At 43.8% G+C, this 18,969-nt stretch overlaps 1 protein-coding gene across 1 annotated transcript in view; it reads right to left on the reverse strand.

The window, feature by feature from the left end:
- The window catches only part of MYO1E (myosin IE), a 194,525-nt gene that overhangs the window by 80,515 nt on the left and 95,041 nt on the right, over positions 1 to 18,969 (reverse strand). Inside the window, exons 5-6 of the mRNA XM_040969033.1 lie at positions 5,909 to 5,996; positions 2,519 to 2,608 (exon numbers count right to left, since the gene is read on the reverse strand). Of these exons, the coding sequence (XP_040824967.1) occupies positions 2,519 to 2,608; positions 5,909 to 5,996 (178 nt within the window). The remainder of the gene's footprint in view (positions 1 to 2,518; positions 2,609 to 5,908; positions 5,997 to 18,969) is intronic.

Here is an 18,969-nt window from a genome sequence, read left to right on the forward strand (position 1 = left end):
GTAATGATAATGAGCTTTTTAAACAAAACAAAACATTGTTCATTTCTCTCCTGGGCCAATGTGTCAGTCTTTAGCTAACAGTCTTTTCTGTGTACCAGTCTCCTTAACATCCATTTATCTAAGAGGCAGAAAATGGTATATGGCTTTAAGCATGCATTCTCATTACTGGTGTCATGTAGAAATGGGACTGACTCAACACATGCTTGGTACATGCACAGCTGAACTGCCCAGCCACACTCTCTGCCACCTTTCCATCAGGATTGTGTGACAGAACAGTGATACATGTTGACTTTTGTTATTTTTAAGATTAATATACCCTCCAGGGATAAAGACAAATTTGTCTAGAAAAAGAACTCAGGAAAAATAGTAATTTAATTATTGTCTACTTTATAAGAGAGCAGCAAATGGGTGCTTGAGGATTTAGTTCTGGTCAAATCCATGTCACATGTCAGATTTAGACAGACGCTTAGGGTCAAAAGATCAACTGGAAAATTGGCTTGTATTTTTCCTATTTCATGAACCTAGAGAGTTCTTCAAGATAACTCCACCTAGGCACTAAGCCAAAACACACGATAGAGAAGCAAATGAGGAAATACTTGAAATAACACTGAGAAACAAGGAAAGTGAGGTTCAGTTGGACAGAATCGATCAGCAAACTTTGACGATTATCACCTGAGAATACAGTATATTCTCTTAGAAATAGAAACTGCCTTCTCAGGTGAGCTCGTGGCCTAGTGGAGTGCCTGGGCTTGATGCCCATCTACGTGCCCAGCTCCAGCTTCCTATGAGGTAGTAATAACTGGCTCAGGTAGTTTGGTCCCTACAACCCACATGGGAGACCCGGGCTGAGTTTCTGGCTCCTGGCTTTGGCTCCAGCCAGTCATCACTGCAGATATCTGAAGAGTGAAACAGTGGGTGAGAACTCTGCCACTATGCCTTATCATGGATCTACCTCTAAATAATTGTTTTCAAATGTATTTGAAACAATGACTGACAGGCAGGGAGGGGATCAGAAGGAAGAGAGAGAGAGAGCAAGGTTAGTCTAGTCAATACTGTCTCTAAACGCCCACGATGGTCAGGGTTCGAGCCAGGCATCATGGTCTCCACCATGGGTGGCAGGGTGCCAAGAGCTTGGAATATCATCCACCGACTCCTCGGTCCATTAATAAGGACAGCTAGGACTGAGACCAGCACTTAGGTATGGCAGGCAGGCCTCTCAAGTGGGTGCTTAACTACCCGTGCTATAACATTCACTCCCTGAAACAAAATCTTAAAGTAATTTTTTCCCAATTGCTTTTCTCTGAAATTCCACCTATTTATTTTGAAATGGCCCCGTATCATGATGGGGTGGAGCCAGCTGATAGCTAGCACCCACTTTCTGGGTTAACTGACAGTGTGGACAGAGGTTCTGTGCCCTACCCTTCCCACCTCCTCTCATGCCTTTCAAGTTAACGGACAGCCCAGAAATGTCTCCTCTTGCCTCCTACTGTGTTACTTAGATTAATTAACCACAAGGAGACTTTGGGCTCTGGCAGCTCCTTTACTGCCTCCTGCCATTTATGGCAACTTTGTCCTATATGCCTCTCAATCTGATTGGAAGATGAATGCTTAAAAACCTAACTTTGGTTGCCCTGTACAGTGGTTCCTGGAGTGTAGTGGGAGCTGCTATTGTTAAGTTTGGCCAATAAAGGCTGCTCCTAACATCCTACACTTGTGTCCATTGTGATCTCTCTCACACTCTGCAACAGTTTCAGCCTCACAGACGGTTCCTTATATGCATGAGTGCCAGACACAATCTACGGCTGAAATAAGATGCCAAGTCTATATAAATTAGACTTAAATGGGGTTTTGTCGTCATGGGAACTATACATGTGCCAGCCTTCCAGTTCACCTCCTCAGGAGACACCCAGATGGAAAACTGGCAAAATGGGCACTCATAACAGTGCATGTACTTGATATTTTCATTGCTATGGTATATGATATGTTCATTGCAAAGCCTGGGAAGCCAGGTTCAGTCACTTTTGGGCATCCTGGTGTTAGCTGAGCACATACAAAACCAATGCGCTGCGCAGGGTGGGGATGGGAGGTGGTGGTGTAAAGAGCTCAGCTCATGCTAACAGCGAGGAGGGTTCTGTACAAGTTGCCCATCCATCCACAGACCATGCTCTAAGAGGTGCACTGACTGCTAGTGGAGAGTCATCCCTGAGTTATCACATATCATGCTCACTGATCTGCTACAAAAGGGCTTTTATACCTTTAACAATGGTCACTTATCCTTGGACAACTCCAGTGGAAACCGGCTTGTAAAATGATCTTGTTTGCACCCCTAACGCTCAGAAGCAACTTCAGACAAACGGCAAACTGAAGCCATCGTAATCTGATGTAAAAAATTATGACAAAACTAAAAAGGATGCCCTCCCCACTCATGAAAAGCTTGTATTTCCTCTGGGATGCTGGACCTAAGTGGAGAATGTCAACATGCTGGATTGGGCAATATGCTTGGAAGCAAGGAACTCACAAAACGGCTGGAGTTGTTGTTGCGGACGGTCTTGGCGTTCCCGAAGGCCTCCAGCAGTGGGTTGGACTGCAGGATGATGTCCTTCACGTGCTGTCACAAGAAAACAGACCTGAGGTTAGGTAGCTGTAAACAAACACCACCCTACATGAAGCTCAATGTCCCCTAAGGCCTTCAGTTCCAGCAGAGACCCCAAATCCACACCCATCTCTTTCGGGGGATGGTGTGGGGGCTCCTGAAGGATTTACTCTTTTGAGACAGATTCACACCTGCTTATGTCAGGTCATGCAACCCCCTTTACCTGACGCAGGAATCCCAACAACTGGGCAGCACCAGGAAATTGGGGTCTATGAACTTCCCTGGTTCCATATGGGGGCTGCACTTCACTCCTTACTTCAGGGTGTGTCAGGAATTAGCAGGAAGGAGAGTGAAACCCAAAAGGGTATCTCCTTGCTGTCCCAACCACAACTTTTACTGTCACTAACCACCCCCACCGGTCTACCTGCTCCACTCAAAAACTGAATTGTCTCAAGGGAAATTACTCTACATCTCCCTCCCCAAATTGGGTTATACGAGCGTAACTTTGTGCGTCTCAAACTTTAATGCACATAAACTATCTGGAGAACTAGATATAGTTGGGAAATCAGTAGGTCTAACATAGGCCCAAGAATCTGCATTTCAAACCAGCCCCAACATGGATCCTTGCTTTGAGCAGCAAGGGCCAAGAATGGAAATGTGTGGTACACTCCTGGTCTACCGGAGGGGGGCATCTGGTTTTCCAACACACCAGTTGTCCTGTGCCAGGCTGAAAATGTGCAAAACCTACCAAGGACATGAGACAGCTCAACAGATAGGACATGATGCTGCAGAGGTCTTTCAACAAGTGAGTCATTCCTTGTACGTCTAATTATTCACATGCTACAGTTAAACATGTTCCAGAAATAACAAGTCTTCTGGCTTGTGCTCGTTAGCTACTGACTAATTGCAAGCCAAGAGCTCAGTACTGTTGGCCTCACAGAAAAACAGGAAGAGAAAAGTTAACATTAACTGTCTACAGTCTGGCCACTAGGTCAGAGGCGTTAGCAAACAGGACTAGATTAAGGCACCAATGACTAGCTAACTATAGAACAGCTGCAGTCTCCCTCAGCACCCTCCTGAACACTCAGAAGAGAAATGCTGAGAAACGAGAACTGGCATTACACCATGGCTGGGAGACTGACATCAGTAAAGGCACCAAGGGAAATTTGGGGGTGATCCTTCCAGGGAGTCAGTTTCATATTTTCAGGCTGCCCACTGTCTTTGAACAACTCAAGGATTTATACAAATTTACTTTGTAAAATTAATTTTGAGCCTGCAGATCTTCATGATTCCCTTATATCTTTTGGTTGGTGCTGTATTGATGTGTCTGTATCAGTCAGCTTCTCTTAAAGAAAAAAGGAGAAGCTCTTCTTGTAGCTCTTCCCTTCTGCAACTATGGAGTTTTAAGCAGCTATACTCATCCTTCAACTACTGGGATGGCCACAGACCATGAGGGCATGTATGGAGTTATCTTGGAGAACAGAGAAAAGAACAGATAAAGGTAAAAGGGCTGCCCACTTACAAAACAGCATCCTGGATTCCTGTTTCTATGTCAACCCTCTTAGGATAGGGCAGGATCATACACGTGGTATTAAGCAAGTGGACAGAAAGACCAGCTGGGTTCTAGAATTACACTCGCTGAACAACACAGAGGCCATAAGAAGTCCCATACAGGTATGAGTGACATGGCAAATCCCAAACGAGATGTACTCTAAAAACAGAACGCACACTGGATTTCAAACAATACCAGAAAAGAAATACAAAACTGTTCATTTTTTATTAGTGATATATTAAATGTTTTAAAGGATTTATTTATTTTAAAGACAGAGTAACAGAGAGGAGAAGAGGAGGAAGAAAGAGAAAGAAAGAAGAGATAAAGAAAGGGGTGGGAGAGAGACGAGAGAAATCCCTTCCATCTGCTAGTTCATTTTTCAAATGCCCGTAACAGCTAAGGATGGGCTAGGTAAAACCAGACGTCAGGAATTCCATCTGGATAATCCACCTGAGTGGCATGGGCCCGAGGCACAGGGAACATCTGCTGTTTTCAGGTGCATTGGCACCAAGCTGGATCAGAAGAGGTGAGATTAGAAGCAAGCACTCCCACTGAATGACAAAGCCTAGGCCCAAAACACATTTTAAAAATGATTTTGCTTTGCTTTGCTTTCCTTTTTATAAATGTGGCTACTAGAAAATTTAGAATTACATATGTGGCTTTCATCATCCTTCTGCTGAACAGAACTATTGGTACTCTACATAAAGAATTCTGGAATCGGTCTTAAGCTTTCTGATTATCAGTACAAGATGATGAAAGACTATTTGATTAGCAGCCACAGCCACAATAAGGAAACTTAAAATGTGTATTTTTAATTTATTTTTATTTATTTATTTATTTTTAAAGATTTATTTATTTATTGGAAAGGCAGATATACAGAGAGAAGGAGAGACAGAGAGGAAGATCTTCCGTACGATGAGTCACTCCCCAAGTGAGCGCAACAGCCGATGCTATGCCAGTCTGAAGCCAGGATCCAGGAACTTCTTCTGGGTATCCCACACGGTGCAGGGTCCCAAAGCCTTGGGCCGTCCTCGACGGCTTTCCCAAGCCACAAGCTGGGAGCTGGAAGGGAAGTGGAGCTTCCAGGATTAGAACCAGCGCCCATATGGGATCCTGGCGCATTCAAGGCAAGGACTTTAGCCACTAGGCCATGCCGCTGGGCCCTAAAATGTGTATTTTGATAATCTACAACTGAGCATGACAATCACACTTCTTATTAAACAATTCTGATTAAACCAATCTTCAAAATTAGCTCTACTGTGGAATATGAATTCTAATGTTAGAAAAAGTTGATAGCAGCCCACACAGTGAAACAGGCTGTGCGTATGGATGGCCCCCTATGGACCTTACCCCAACATCACCATTACCCACTGCTCTGCCACGAGGGGCTTTGCCTGGATGCAGCAATGCTCCTTCCATAATCACAATGAACAAAACCTGTGACCACCCAACTCGTCACACTGTCCTCTTGAATCTGTTCTCTTTCCAGCTTACATCCCCTCCCTTTCTTCTCTCTGCTCACGTTGCCACTTTGTTTTTCATATCTCATTGATTTTTCTTTTGAACTGTTTGCCTTTTATTGCTTTCTAGGAGCGCCTTACATTTTGGGCATTCATTCAAAATGTGTCGCTACTTTGCAAATTTCAAGCTTCTTGGTTAAATGGAACCACTGTCTATTCTGCGGAAGTAAAATCCTTTCTTGGACAGCAAATGGAGCTTTCACTTATTGAAAAAGGACTTGATCTAACCCACCGTCAACTCACCTGGACTTTGGGGCCTCCTCCAGACACCCTGGAGATGTAGCTCATGATGTACTTGGCAGCCACCGTCTTCCCAGCTCCACTTTCACCACTGGAGAGAGAGAAAGCAAAATGCCCATCCATGAGGTGGTACCACAACCAGCTTCTCATTCCACCCACCCCTCCCCAAAACAAAGCAGGCAAGAGGAATTCAGAGGGTCAGAAAAGGGGCACAGTGCTGAGTGCCAAAGGCAAGTTGTAGCACGAGTCAGTCATTTGGACTGTGTGTGAGCCAACACTATCATGGTGAGAAGCAGCAGCTAGACAAGGCTCATTGCACACATACAATTAAGCTTTCTAAATGCACTGGTAACAGGGGACACAATTAGGAAAATTATGGAATAGATGGATGACTTAGGTAGACATCAACACTAGCATGCAGACTAGACAAACCTCTCCCCACCAAAAATGCATTTGAGGTAATGCGAAGTGAAATAACATTCAAATTATGTATAAAGCATGGCTCCAAAAATATCCTTAGAAGAATGTAAGAAAAAAATTAAGACTAACTACCACAAAAGCAGTAGAAGTTGCTTTTTCTGTGTCATTATTTTCCAAACGTCTTACAATGCATCACGTACTGTTTAAAAGTTCACGGAAAATGTGCATTCTTAAAACACTATGCACGGATTTCAAAGTAAAATTTATCTTTCAGTTGGCTTGCCAATCTCCATAAGCTTTTTAAAATATCCTTGTTATTTCTGTATTAAAAATGAAGCAAGTAGGCACTTTTGAGGTTCCAAATCATGTGCCCTGGACTGATGCAAGTTTCCTTATTTCCGAAGTTCTAAAATTAAACGATGAGGGCATATTAATCACATCCTGAGGAACAAAGACTGCCTTCCGTTTGGTAGCCTAACTGTAGAAGGAAAACCTTTTGTTAACGTGTAGTCTGCTCTTCAAAATCCCCGTTCTTCCTTCAGAATTCCCCTGGATTCAACACGGCCTCAACTCAAAACATGCTGGGGTCAGTTGGATTCCTCATCTCTTTGTATTATCAGGCTAGCTGTCTTCATCATATCAAATGATGGAGGCGTGCGGTAGGAAAATTTCAGGCTGCTCCAACTCCCTAAGACAATATTGTTTTGTTTGCTTTCAGTCATCAGGAATTTTGGGGTGTGGTCAAAGATGCAGCACCTGCTGGGGTGCTAGGAGAACATCTGACTGCATAGGATATAAAGTTGGTCTGTTTCTAAAGCATGAAGCATCTCTGCTGAAGAATGTTCCAGAGCCTGACCCTTTGATGTGTCTCCTGAAAAGTCTGTATGTTATGCCAAGCAGCTAAAAACCCAGAAGAGGCCCGGGAATGAGCAGAAACACGGAACCTTTGCTTAGAGTACAAGCAAGATCCTGCCCTTCTACCTCTAAAAGTAAAGAAATCTAGAAATAATTTTAGATCTGAAAACAAACAGAAAAGGAATGAAGCATCCATCTGTCAAAAACTCAGCTTGGTAGAATTTGCTCCCCTGAAGTATGGTATGTCTCATTAGGTACTATGGAGAGCCTAGGATGGAGCCATCCTCTAGGTAGTGCTTTGACCTTCTCAGAGTCTGAACCCACAAATCTAGTGCCAAGCACCCCAGAACAGGGAAACCCAACTGGAATTTCATCATATTGGCGAACAGAGGAGGAGGAGGAGGCGTCACATTGCTTACAGAGGATGAACCTATCCACAGACACACGGAGGTTCAGCAAATTCAGCTCCAAGATCAACACAATCAGATGATTCCCGGGTTGGACCAAGGCTGTAGACATACACAGCAGTTCATCTGAAGCTAAAGTTCTGCCGACACAAATTTCTGTCTTATGTGCAGCAAACCATGTAAACACTGGAGAATATGGCCACATCCCAACCTGGTGTACTATCTAGTGGCTAAAGTCCTTGCCTTGCATGCGCTGGTATCCCATATGGGAGCCAGTTCTAATCCCCGTGGCCCTGCTTCCCATCCAGCTCCCTGCCTGTGGCCTGGGAAAGCAGTTGAGGATGGCCGAAAGCCTTGGGACCCTGCACCTGCATAGGAGACCTAGAAGAAGCTCTAGCCTCCTGGCTTTGGACTGACTCAGCTCCGGCTGTTGGGGCCACTTGGGGAGTGATTCCATGGTGGAAGATCTTCCCCTCTGTCTCTTCTCCTATCTGTATACTTGCCTTTCATTAAAAATGAATAATTCTTTAAAAAATGATTATGGCAATATCAAAGAGGATTGTTTGATAGCCACCTCACTATGTGATTTCACATTGATGTTTAAAATGATAATGAAGACTCTGGAGCTGACATAAAGAGTCTGCTGTGTCCAGTGGTGAGTCTGCTGTGTCCACCTGTCATACATTGATAATGATGTAAGAATATGGGGAAAAGAACTAAAATGGAACAAGACAAAGGATTTCTGGTTTGTCAAGAAGATTGCAGTGATTGTTTATTGTGATTTTGTGACTACTTTTTTTTTAAGATTTATTTATTTTTATTACAAAGTCAGATATACAGAAAGGAGGAGAGACAGAGAAGAAGATCTTGCGGCCTCCCCAAGTGGCCGCAACGGCAGATGCTGTGCCGATCCGAAGCCAGGACCTAGGAGCTTCCTCCAAGTCTCCCACAAGCGTGCAGGATCCCAAAGCATTGGGCCATTCTCAATTTCTTTCCCAGGCCACAAGCAGGGAGCTGGATGTGAAGTGGAGCTGCCGGGATCCCAGCGCTCATATGGGATCCCAGCATGTTCAGGGTGAGGACTTTAGCCTCTAGGCCACTGTGCCGGGCCCTACTTTTCTTTTTAAATAGGCAAATCCCCATGTCTCTCAGCTTAGAAAAAAACAACCTCTGCAGAAGAGGGAGATCACACATCACAGTGATAAACAACACTGATCAATTTCATCAGTTTCTCCAATTTCCTAAAATATTCTGAGTTAACCTATTTTCCATGCATTTACATTTTCATGTTTAGAACTCCTAAGAACAAGCTGTAATAGAATAGCAACAAGTCCATACAATTATGAAATAATGGAGCAATTCTCTCACTATGTCATTGGCTAACATTGTGATCTGACAAGAAATTTAACTTCTGTCGGAAGCAAAATAAAATTATGAAAGTAACACCTTTCACATACTAAAATAAGTGCAAAATCCTAAATAGGACATCATACATTCTCAGTGGTGTTTTTCAGGTTGTTTAATTAGTTCTAGCTAAACAGTGATCTGAATTTTCCTTTTTTTATTTGTTTACAGACACTTTAAAAGTTGTATTGATCAGAGGCCAGTAATTTGCCTGAAATAAGGTATAACAACAAAATCCTACACATTTACTTACTTGAAGCTTACAGTTTATACAACCAAACTATACTGGTTATTTCTTCCTTTGGACAAAGAAGACAAAAGAAGACAAAGGTGTCACACAGTTTATGCAGCACACCTGAAATCATCCACATTCCATCTCACTACTGCGGTTGATACACAAAGCTTGCCTAAATTAATGGCCTTTACTTGACTTCTGAAGCAGACAAAAACAATAACAACAAACTCTTGAAATTAGGAAAATGCCCCCAGTGGTCCTTAAAGCTAGCATCCTACTGGGGTCCTCAGAGCATCTTCAAAATATCCATGTGGGGGATCTGCGGGTTCCCAGTCTCCTAGGACAGTTTCTAGGAGTAAGAATTTTTTGAAAAACAAACTCCCCAGTTCTTACATAGCTGGCTGCGAGCCAAGCAATTTGAAATCAAAGTCAACAGACTTCAAAAGCGATGACAGTGTGTGTGTGTGTGTGTGTGTGTGTGTGTGTGTGTGTATCTCCACAGAAATGGAAGCCTGCACTAAAATTTCAAGGAAATGGAAAAAATATTCTGGGGGAAACGCTACTAGTGATGGCATATTAATCATTAGACTCAAGGAATGCTAATTGTTTTTCTGAGTCTTAAGGTCATTTATCACTTAAAAAAATCAATAGTGTTTTCAATGTAGTTCAGCTTATTCTAGTAAACAAACTGTTTCCATTTTTTTTAGATACTCACAAAACAAGCAGGGCTATCTATTCCTACTGCTGGAAAACGTACTCATCTACTCAAAATCTTCAGAGCGAGTCATATCTCCTCTCTCTCCCCTAGTTCTGCGCACAGAAGCTACTGTTCCCTTATGACTGAGTTAATGTAACTAAAGTTATTTCTCCAATCTTCTGTTCATCCCCTAGCTATTTAGAAAGGACAAAAATCTTGAAGTGAACATTTATGCATGCATTTGTTCTCCCAACACGCATGGTCCAAGCCGTCTACATGGGCCAAGCCAGAGGCAGGAATGAGATGTGCCTCCAGCCTCAAGCAGCGCTTACTAAGTCCTGGAAAAGGTGATGGCACAAATGTAAGAAATAACACAACCAAAATGTTGGTCTACCTTTCAGGGAGTTGTGAGAGGCATGAATCCTTGGAAGAAAGTCGCAGCCAGTGAAATCTCACCGAGACAGGTGGAGTGTGAGCACAGGCTGAGAGTGTGGGAAAGGCCTGGGCTACAACACCCAGAGGCAAGAACTCCACAAGCAGGAGTGAAGGCAGCCAGGGGCTGTTGACCAGGACCAGGCTAGGAGGCAGGGAACTGGGAGGGTGGAAGGCAGTTCAGAGACCCCTGGGTCTGGCCTTGAGTGTCAGGATTGGAAAAGCATCAAGGGTTCAATTCTGGTCAGCAGTACTCAGTGATACCCTGTACAGACTCCAGGCTTCGGACCTTTCTACACATTCTACCAAGATATTACTGACTTGGTGTATTTCTCTAAACTGGCTTCATTTAAATGTATATAGAAAGCAAATCTCTGACTAGTAAAAATGGAAAACCAGCATCACTTTCCCCAAATTAGCACTCTTACAATGAAAATAACATGACCAAAATGCAAATAACCATCAGCATAGAATAAATGTGCATTTCTTAAACACTGTCTTCTGCTAAGGTCACTAAAGCAATGAAGCACCAGTGTTACTAAATATACCAAGCACCAACTCTTGGTCTCTAAATACCATTTTTCAACACAAGGACCCAGGCTTCCTTAGAGTGTCAGGGTTTGGAGTGTCCAGTGTCAGGGCTGGGCCAACGAGAGGCAGAGGGAAGCTAGCTTGTGCTTATCACCCAAAAGATCATGGACCAAAACTTGATTCCTCAAAGTAGCAGTGTTGGGAGGTGAGGCCTGGGTGGGATGTATAGGAGACACCGGGCTGCAGCTCTCATGATAGAACTATCACCCATGAGTTCTCGGGCTCATTGGGCTGGACTGGTTATCGCAAGTGTAGGCTCGGGATAAACGAGGTTGCCCTGTGTGCCTTCTCTATGCAGCTCACTTGCCATCCCACTTTCTACCATGAGTTAGCTGGGGCAGCACAAGGCCCCCATCAGAAGCCCAGAGAATGCCAATGCCAGCTGCCAGAAATGGCAGGGTTTTCTTTCTAAGTTATTCATTCTTGGATAGTCTGTTGCTGCTTTGCAGTATCAGAAAACAGATAAACACAGGGCTCAGGAAGGGCTTGCAACGTCTGCCTCAGGAACTTGAGTGATCCAGCCCCAGGAGGACACTTACATCCTTGTAAGGGTTAGATAGTCCAGGAAGACTAACACTGTTTCACAAAGCAACTCTCACAGTATGACCAAACTCTTAACTAACTCTTGAACTGATACACACCCGTTTTTAAGCAAGCCTGCTACCAAAAACATTTATTATCTCACGCGCAGTTGGAACTCACAAACAACACTCTGCATCACCACGATCACAAGACAAGATAATTCTGAAAGAATGAACAACCACATCAAAGAAAGTTCTGGGCAGCCTTCTCCAAAGACTCAATTCACAGACTCCCTTCCTGGCTGCCCTCTGGGTCTAGGCCTGAAGGCCTTGCAAGGTGAGGCAACTCTGTCACCCATACCACAGGAAGATTCCAGAACTAAAGAGAAAGTTCATCTGTGAGAACTTGATAGCAAATGAAAAAAAAAAAAAAAACTGCAAGTACACATTACTATTTCAGATAAAAATAACAAAAATTACCTCACATGCCACAACTGCTGTACAAACCATACACCTTAACTCCTCAACACATTAAGTATGAAGAAATATTATTTCTTACAGTCCCAAACATCTGGCTAACCAGTGGTGTCAAGCAGACAAAACCTTCATTTAATCAGCCAAGAAAATGATCCGATAGCCAAGATCCTCTTGGCCCAACTTCATGTAAGAAGAAGAACTCCATGTCCTGACTGAAGGGGACATGAGTCCACAGGAAGGACCACTGAGTCCCAAGCTAAGCTACTTCACACCACTAGCAGATAGGTCGCATCACTCTCTATCATCTAAAAATACTGTTCAACCATGCAGCTCCTTCTTCATCTTCCCTTACATTCCCTGAAGGGATTCATTCCCATTTCACAGAAGAAGTGACTGAGGTTGGCAGATGTTATGCGCTTGGGTCAGAATAAAGAGTCCACCCTGTGAGTCACTCCAAGATCTTTCCAGGCTCCCTTATGACTGTGGGTGGTAACAGATTTCCCAGCAGCTCATCCAAAACCTGCTGGATGCAAGCAGCAGAGGGCAGTGGAAAGAGTGTAACGCTGGAAGCAGCAGCCCTGCCTCTGGGGCCAGCTGTGTCACCTATCAAGTGAGACATGCTTAACGAGATTCCTGACCCCTTGGAGATAGTTTCTTGATCTGCAAAGGGAGGGAGATTCCCTTCTAGTTTTCCGGGTCATCATGAAAACTGCAAATGATTAGTATGAACAGGACACAGGAGAAGACAGCAGTCCTGTAGTCTCTCTGCAAGCAGACTGGTTCCAGGACACCTGTAGCTGTCAAAATCTGAGCATGCTCATCTCTTCAACTAACTGGCTTACTATTTACACAAAGAAGAAATTTTCAGTAAGTTCATAGAAGACAACTACTATGAAAAAGCTATGGATTTCAATGTTCTTATACCAAAATCATCTTATTTTTCTTCCTATTTTCATGAACTTTTTCAAGTGTCCTCACAATACTGCTCACACCCCTCCATATACTTTAAATCATCTTTAGGTGACTTACAATCTAAAACAAGGTAAACACTGTGTTAGAGAATAAAGACAAAGAAATCCAGTCTGCACGTGTTCTGTAGATGCATTTCTAAAAAATATTCAATTCATGGTCAGTTGAATTTATGTTTATGCCAATCCACAATTCCCCAGACATTGCACAGGCGCAGTGGCGAGATTCACAGCCAGCCATGTGGGTTCTCAGCTCCACAGGCAGAGGGCAGTCCTGGTGAGGCCCTGCAGAGTGTCACCAGGGCCAGGCCAGAGGGACAGCAAACCTCAAAGGCCAGTGTTGCTGGGATAAACAAGAGGTTGGGTGGACCAACTGAAAGGGCGGGCCTTGAAAAGAGTCCCAATCCTAATAATAAGAGGTTACTCAACTACATCAAAGGCAGGAAGAGCGCTTCGGAACCCGTGAAATGCTTCAGGAGGTTAAGGCAAAGTACAGAGCAGAGATGTGAGCCACATATTAGAGGTTCCGATTTTGTTCTTCATTCCTTCCTAGGCAAACATTAAGGGTTCCAAACACAGAAGCAGATACCGAGGAAAGCTTAGATCCAATAGTGATCACTATGTCTTTCTTCTGTGATAAAAAAAATATGTAATATATTTTTATATATTATAATCAGCCAGCAAATTGGATATTTTCCCAAATACCTGCTTTTATTCTTTTGAAAGAAAGCATTTATTCCACACCAAGGCAGGATACTCCCTAGCAAAACCTGGCAAACAGGCGTTCAAAGCATTAAGAACAAAATGCCTTACTTCTCCCAAAAAATAAGATTCAGGGTATTTTGAACAACAACAAAAATCTCAAACTGTACCAAAATGTGATGGTTTCCAATTAGCATCATGTGTTTCAAAGAGGCTAAGGTGGTCAAAGTCACTGCAGGCCAAAAGTCATTCCCCTTGATGGCAGCAACAACATTGCCTTGCAGCCGTTCTAGGGCCACTAGGTCTCCAGAGAGGTCAGCTGACAGGGTCTTCTGAATGCCTGCGGCCACGCTGCCAAGATCAGGCCTGATTGAGAGACCGTAGAGAATACCAGAAAAACCTGCTGCTTCTCCTTCCCTTTACACCACACACCACTATTTTATTAAATAGATTGCTCGGCATAGATGTCTCTGATGCTCAAAAGGTACCACATATGCGCTTCTAAAACACAAATCCAAATGCTGGATTTTGGAGAACAGATGAAGCATGAGTAAGCTGGCAAGTGCCTACCCAGCCTTCAGGTGCTCGTACCTTTTAAGGATGCCAATGTCGCTACAGCTGTTGGCCCTGCCCAGACTGAACACCCATTTGCTCATGCTTTTATTCTTTCACAGGCTTACTGACTGTCACACAATAATTTCCTCCTTGCCTTTCCAACCCAGATCGGAGCCTCATCATGCCACTAAACTTCCTTTAAGTATTCCTTTAAGATCCTGACTTTGTACCAAGACTTGTTTTGGTGAACTAGAATTCCTGCTCAGAAATCCTCAAGACACTACCAAGACCTGCAGGTTTATGTGCATTCAGCCACCTGTCATGCAAGAGGGATCTTACATTTAACTTAATCTTTTCACACCAAACAACTGTTCACTTACAGGTACATACTTGAAAGGTAAGTTCATTCTGATTCCAAAAATGTTTGAAATCTATGCACAGTTTTCTCACATGCATATTCCATTAACTGTATGAAGAATTACTGCATAAGTGTTATGTGGCTATAACATAGAAATACACTATAGGGAAATATAAAGACAAGCAGAAAACAGTTCTGATTCCCACACATCCCAGGAAATAAAAGTCCAGAAAGATACAGTCATGGCTCAGGTTTGGCCTGCTGATAAACCAATGCCTCTCCACTTCTCAGGAAGAAGTTGAGGTGAATGCATCAATAAGCTATATTCCTTCCTTTAGTCAGGCTATGTGTTAACTGTTGGTCCTCTAATTAATAACAGATAAAATTAACAACCTCCTGAATACACAGAGAAGTCACAGCCAAGAAACACAATGCATTCAGTGGGTTTTTGGCTTTGTCGGTTTTTTTGAAGATTTATTTATTTTTATTTGAAAAGCAGATATACAGAGACAGGACAGACAGAGAGGAAGAAGGTCTTTCATCTGCTGGTTCACTCCTCAAATGGTCAAGATGGCTAGAACTGGGCCAGTCTGAAGCAAAAAGCCTGAGGCTTCTTCTGGGTATCCCATGTGGGTGGCAGGGGCCCAAGAACATAAGCTATCCTTTGCTGCTTTTTAAGGCACATTTGCAGGGAGCTGGATCAGAAGTGGAGCAATTAGGACTTGAACTGGTGACTAAGTGGGATGTTGGCACCACCAGTGGAGGCTTAATATACTATGCCAGAGTGCCAGCCCAAAGGGTTAGATTGATTTTTTTTTCAAGATTTATTTATTTTTATTGGAAAGTCAGGTATAGAGAAAGGAAAGAGGAAAATCTTCTGTCGGTTGATTCACTCCCCAAGTGGCTGAAACAGCTGGAGCCGAGGCGACCCGTACCTAGGAGACAGGTGCCTCCTTCGGGTCTCTCACACGGGCACAGGACCCCAAGGCTCTGGACCATCCTCTAACGCTTTCCCAGGCCACAAGCAGGGAGCTGGATGGGAAGCGGGCCACATGGGATGTGTGGGGGCCAAACTCAGTTTTCTGCTTGTTCTATTTCCCTATGGCTTATTTCTATGTTATAGCCACATAACACATCACAGGTGCATTCAGACACACACCTTCCAACCCAGAAGTCAACAGGCCAGCATTCAGCTTGCCAGTGTCAGCGGCTTTACACTTGGACTTCTCGCCTTAAGACAGCATCTCTCTGCCTTCCTTTCCCAACAGCATTATTTGGAACAATTCCAAACCAGCAGACAAAATATGCGATCCTGGCACACACAAAGCGAGGACTTTAGCCGCGAGGCTACCACGCCAGGCCCAGAATTAGGATTTTAAAAGCATTTACTTTGGGGGAGATGAAATTCTAGGAGCTTAACTCCAGGATAACTAACCTTGCTAAATGTCCTGGTTTTTCTGTTCTAGTATATGGCAGCAACTAATATCATCATTAAAAAATGGGAAATTTGAGGGCCCAGCGTGGTAATCTAGCAGCTAAAGTTCTTGCCCTGAACATGCCGGGATCCCATATGGGTGCCAGTTTTAATCCTGGCAGCCCCACTTCCCATCCAGCTCCCTGCTTGTGGCCTGGGAAAGCAGTGAAGAACGGCTCGAAGTCTTGGGACCCTGCACCCGTGTGGGAGACTCAGAAGAAGCTCCTGGCTCCTGGCTTCAGATCGGCTCAGCTCCAGCTGTTGTGATCACTTGGGGAGTGAATCATCGGACAAAGATCTTCTCTGTTTCTTCTCCTCTCTGTATATCTGACTGCAATAAAAAGAAGTGTTGATGCTCTGATCTTCCCATAGGGTTAGGTTGGTTCCATCCCTGGAGCTGGAGCTTAGTTATGCATCAGCCACTGAGCTAACAATACACTTCAGAACTAGAAAGACTCATTGCTGGAAAGCAAAATTAACGATCACAAGGCATGTTGAAGCCAGCATCTACAGACGCCATTCTCCCTGCAGTGGACTGTTGAGAAAGCTCTGGAAAACATCCAAGGTTAATTTGGGATCTTTATTCCTAACCAAAATTCACATCATGAACGGCAGAGACTGACAAAGAGGAAGCAGAGGTGGCTGAAAAGGGGTTGACCCAACTGGACACAGGAACATTAGCAGCAGAAATGCCGGGTTTCTCCCCCCACCCCCAAAAAAATATCCCGAGGAGCAGCCAATGCTTTGGTTCATATCTCCAGAGTGAACACCATGATCGGATGGCATGAGCCAATTCTGCCACCCGTCAGCTATGAATCTAACCCTCCATTCAAACCAGACTGTGTTCCAACAGTCAGCTTCCATAGGCAGAATTCTTCCTGCAACATAATGAATCAGGGTCTGATTCATACTCATCTGTGAATTTGGTTGGCAAGAGACAGTCTTTTCAAGGCTGCCCAGTTCTCGCTGTTTTGACAGACTGGGTTTATTTTAGATGTACAAAACTCAAGACCCAGGCTTTAATGGAAGCTTGTGCTCCAACAAACAGCTCAACTCCTTCCTTTCTTTCTTTAAAAATTCAATTTGTTGCACTGATTTCTAGTCCAGAAATAGTGAGCTGCCAGTCTATCTCACCCATTGTCAAAAACATGAGTAAGACTGGGCAGAAACTAGTAAAGCTGCCTTTATGGGCGGTGTTCTTCATCCACAGAGCCACTTAGACAAAGTCACACCAGGGCTAGCAAGAGCCGGAGGTCTGAAAGAATGTACACATTAAGCCATCATCCACTTTTTACTTCCTAATTAAGTGCTAGTAAAAACTGCTAGTCTATCCAGCTACAGCAGAATCCCATAGCATTCTTTTGTAGGGTTCTCTTCCAGCACCTTCAAAACAGGTTTGATTTGCTTTCTGTTCACGGGAGCATTCAGACATGCATCATCCAACTCAAAATTCAGCAGGCCAAGCACCCAGCGGCTGCACACTTGAGCCCCTCTACTGAGGATAGCATCTCTCTGCTTTTCTTTCTAAGCAGCAGCAACATTATTTGGAACAATTCCAAACCACCAGACACCAGAGGTCATCGTTGATCACTGATCAATCATTTCACTTACAGGTGAGTATACCATGGCCCAGAGTCACTGGGAATGCAGCCCAGGATCCCAGAGCTGGCCAAAGTGAACTTGGCTGTGCCAGTGGGCTTTCACACAGAAAGCAAACCACAGTTTCTGCACCCCTAATGAAGAACTAAAGAGAAGTGGAACTTTGCCCTGGGTAACTGGTTCATGATCTGTTAGTCCCAAGGTGCCCAGTCTGCTAAGTGTTTGCCTGGAGGCGCAGGGGCCTGGTCTAACAATTATGATTTTCAAGGAAGACTTTCAAACACATCCTATCACTTCCACCCTCCAGAGGGATTATTAGCCTGTACCTTCAGGAGGTTTTGGAAACAAAAGGTCAACCTTACAGAAAGGATAGAGCCCACATAAAAACTCTGGACACCAAAGACTTAAAGGAACAACTTCCACAAGAAGACAACCTCAAGCTATGCATGGGACTCTCCCAGACTTGGGCCACGTCTCCTATAGCTTTCCTAAGACTGCAGTTCTAAGCAGAGGGCTTTCCCCTAAGTTACTGAATCTGAGAGAATAGTGGAGACTTTTGGATTTATAACAAACTGGGCAGAAGGGAGTCTGAAGGTGAGTTGGGAGGGGGATCCTCAATTTGCAGCTGGTGATTGAAGGGAGGGCAGTGGCGTGCAGAAATGGGCCATGAAGTTGAATGTTGGTCTCATTCTGCATGGTTCAAGTCAGGAAGCTCCCTGTCCAAATGCTTCCTAAAGGAGAACACCAACATCCCAACAGAAATTCTTGCAAGCATGTCCTTGAATCTGTCACCTGAACAGCTGGAGAGAGGGACTGTAGAAGTGGGCACAGTCTTGCTGCAAGGACAGGTGGAAGAGGACCTGAGAGATGGAGACATGGGCTGAGCAAGCCATTTCCTTCCTTCTCGTCTCAGTGCACATATAGAAGAAGGGAAAGGAACCAATAAGGAACTCTATTGGGAAACTCAAACTGGAATAGATTAAATTCCAGTTAAGAAAACTCTCTAAAGGCCGCACCTCAACCTTGCGTCAAGCAACAGCATTTCCTATCATGCAACCAAAATCCTCATTTCCTAACTATTCATCCAAAAGGGTTTAACCTGCATCTAATCCAGTATTTAGAGCTAATTTCCAATTTATGTAAAATCCAACTGAAGGAATAAGTATAATGAGACCAACTAACTGACTGGTTTGGTCTCTTCACAATATCAATGTTATGGGAGAAAATGGCAATAGTAGAACAGTAGAATAAAAATAAATTTAAGGGGATGGCACCTTAAATTTATTTGCACCATAATAAATTAACCATAATAGGTTAAGTTGTGCCTGAATGCTAGAATCTCATATGGTTATTGGTATAATCCCTGGCT

This window comes from Ochotona curzoniae, unplaced genomic scaffold, assembly GCF_017591425.1.
Source record: "Ochotona curzoniae isolate NIBS_2020 unplaced genomic scaffold, NIBS_Ocur_1.0 scaffold_4701, whole genome shotgun sequence".
NCBI lineage: Eukaryota > Metazoa > Chordata > Mammalia > Lagomorpha > Ochotonidae > Ochotona > Ochotona curzoniae.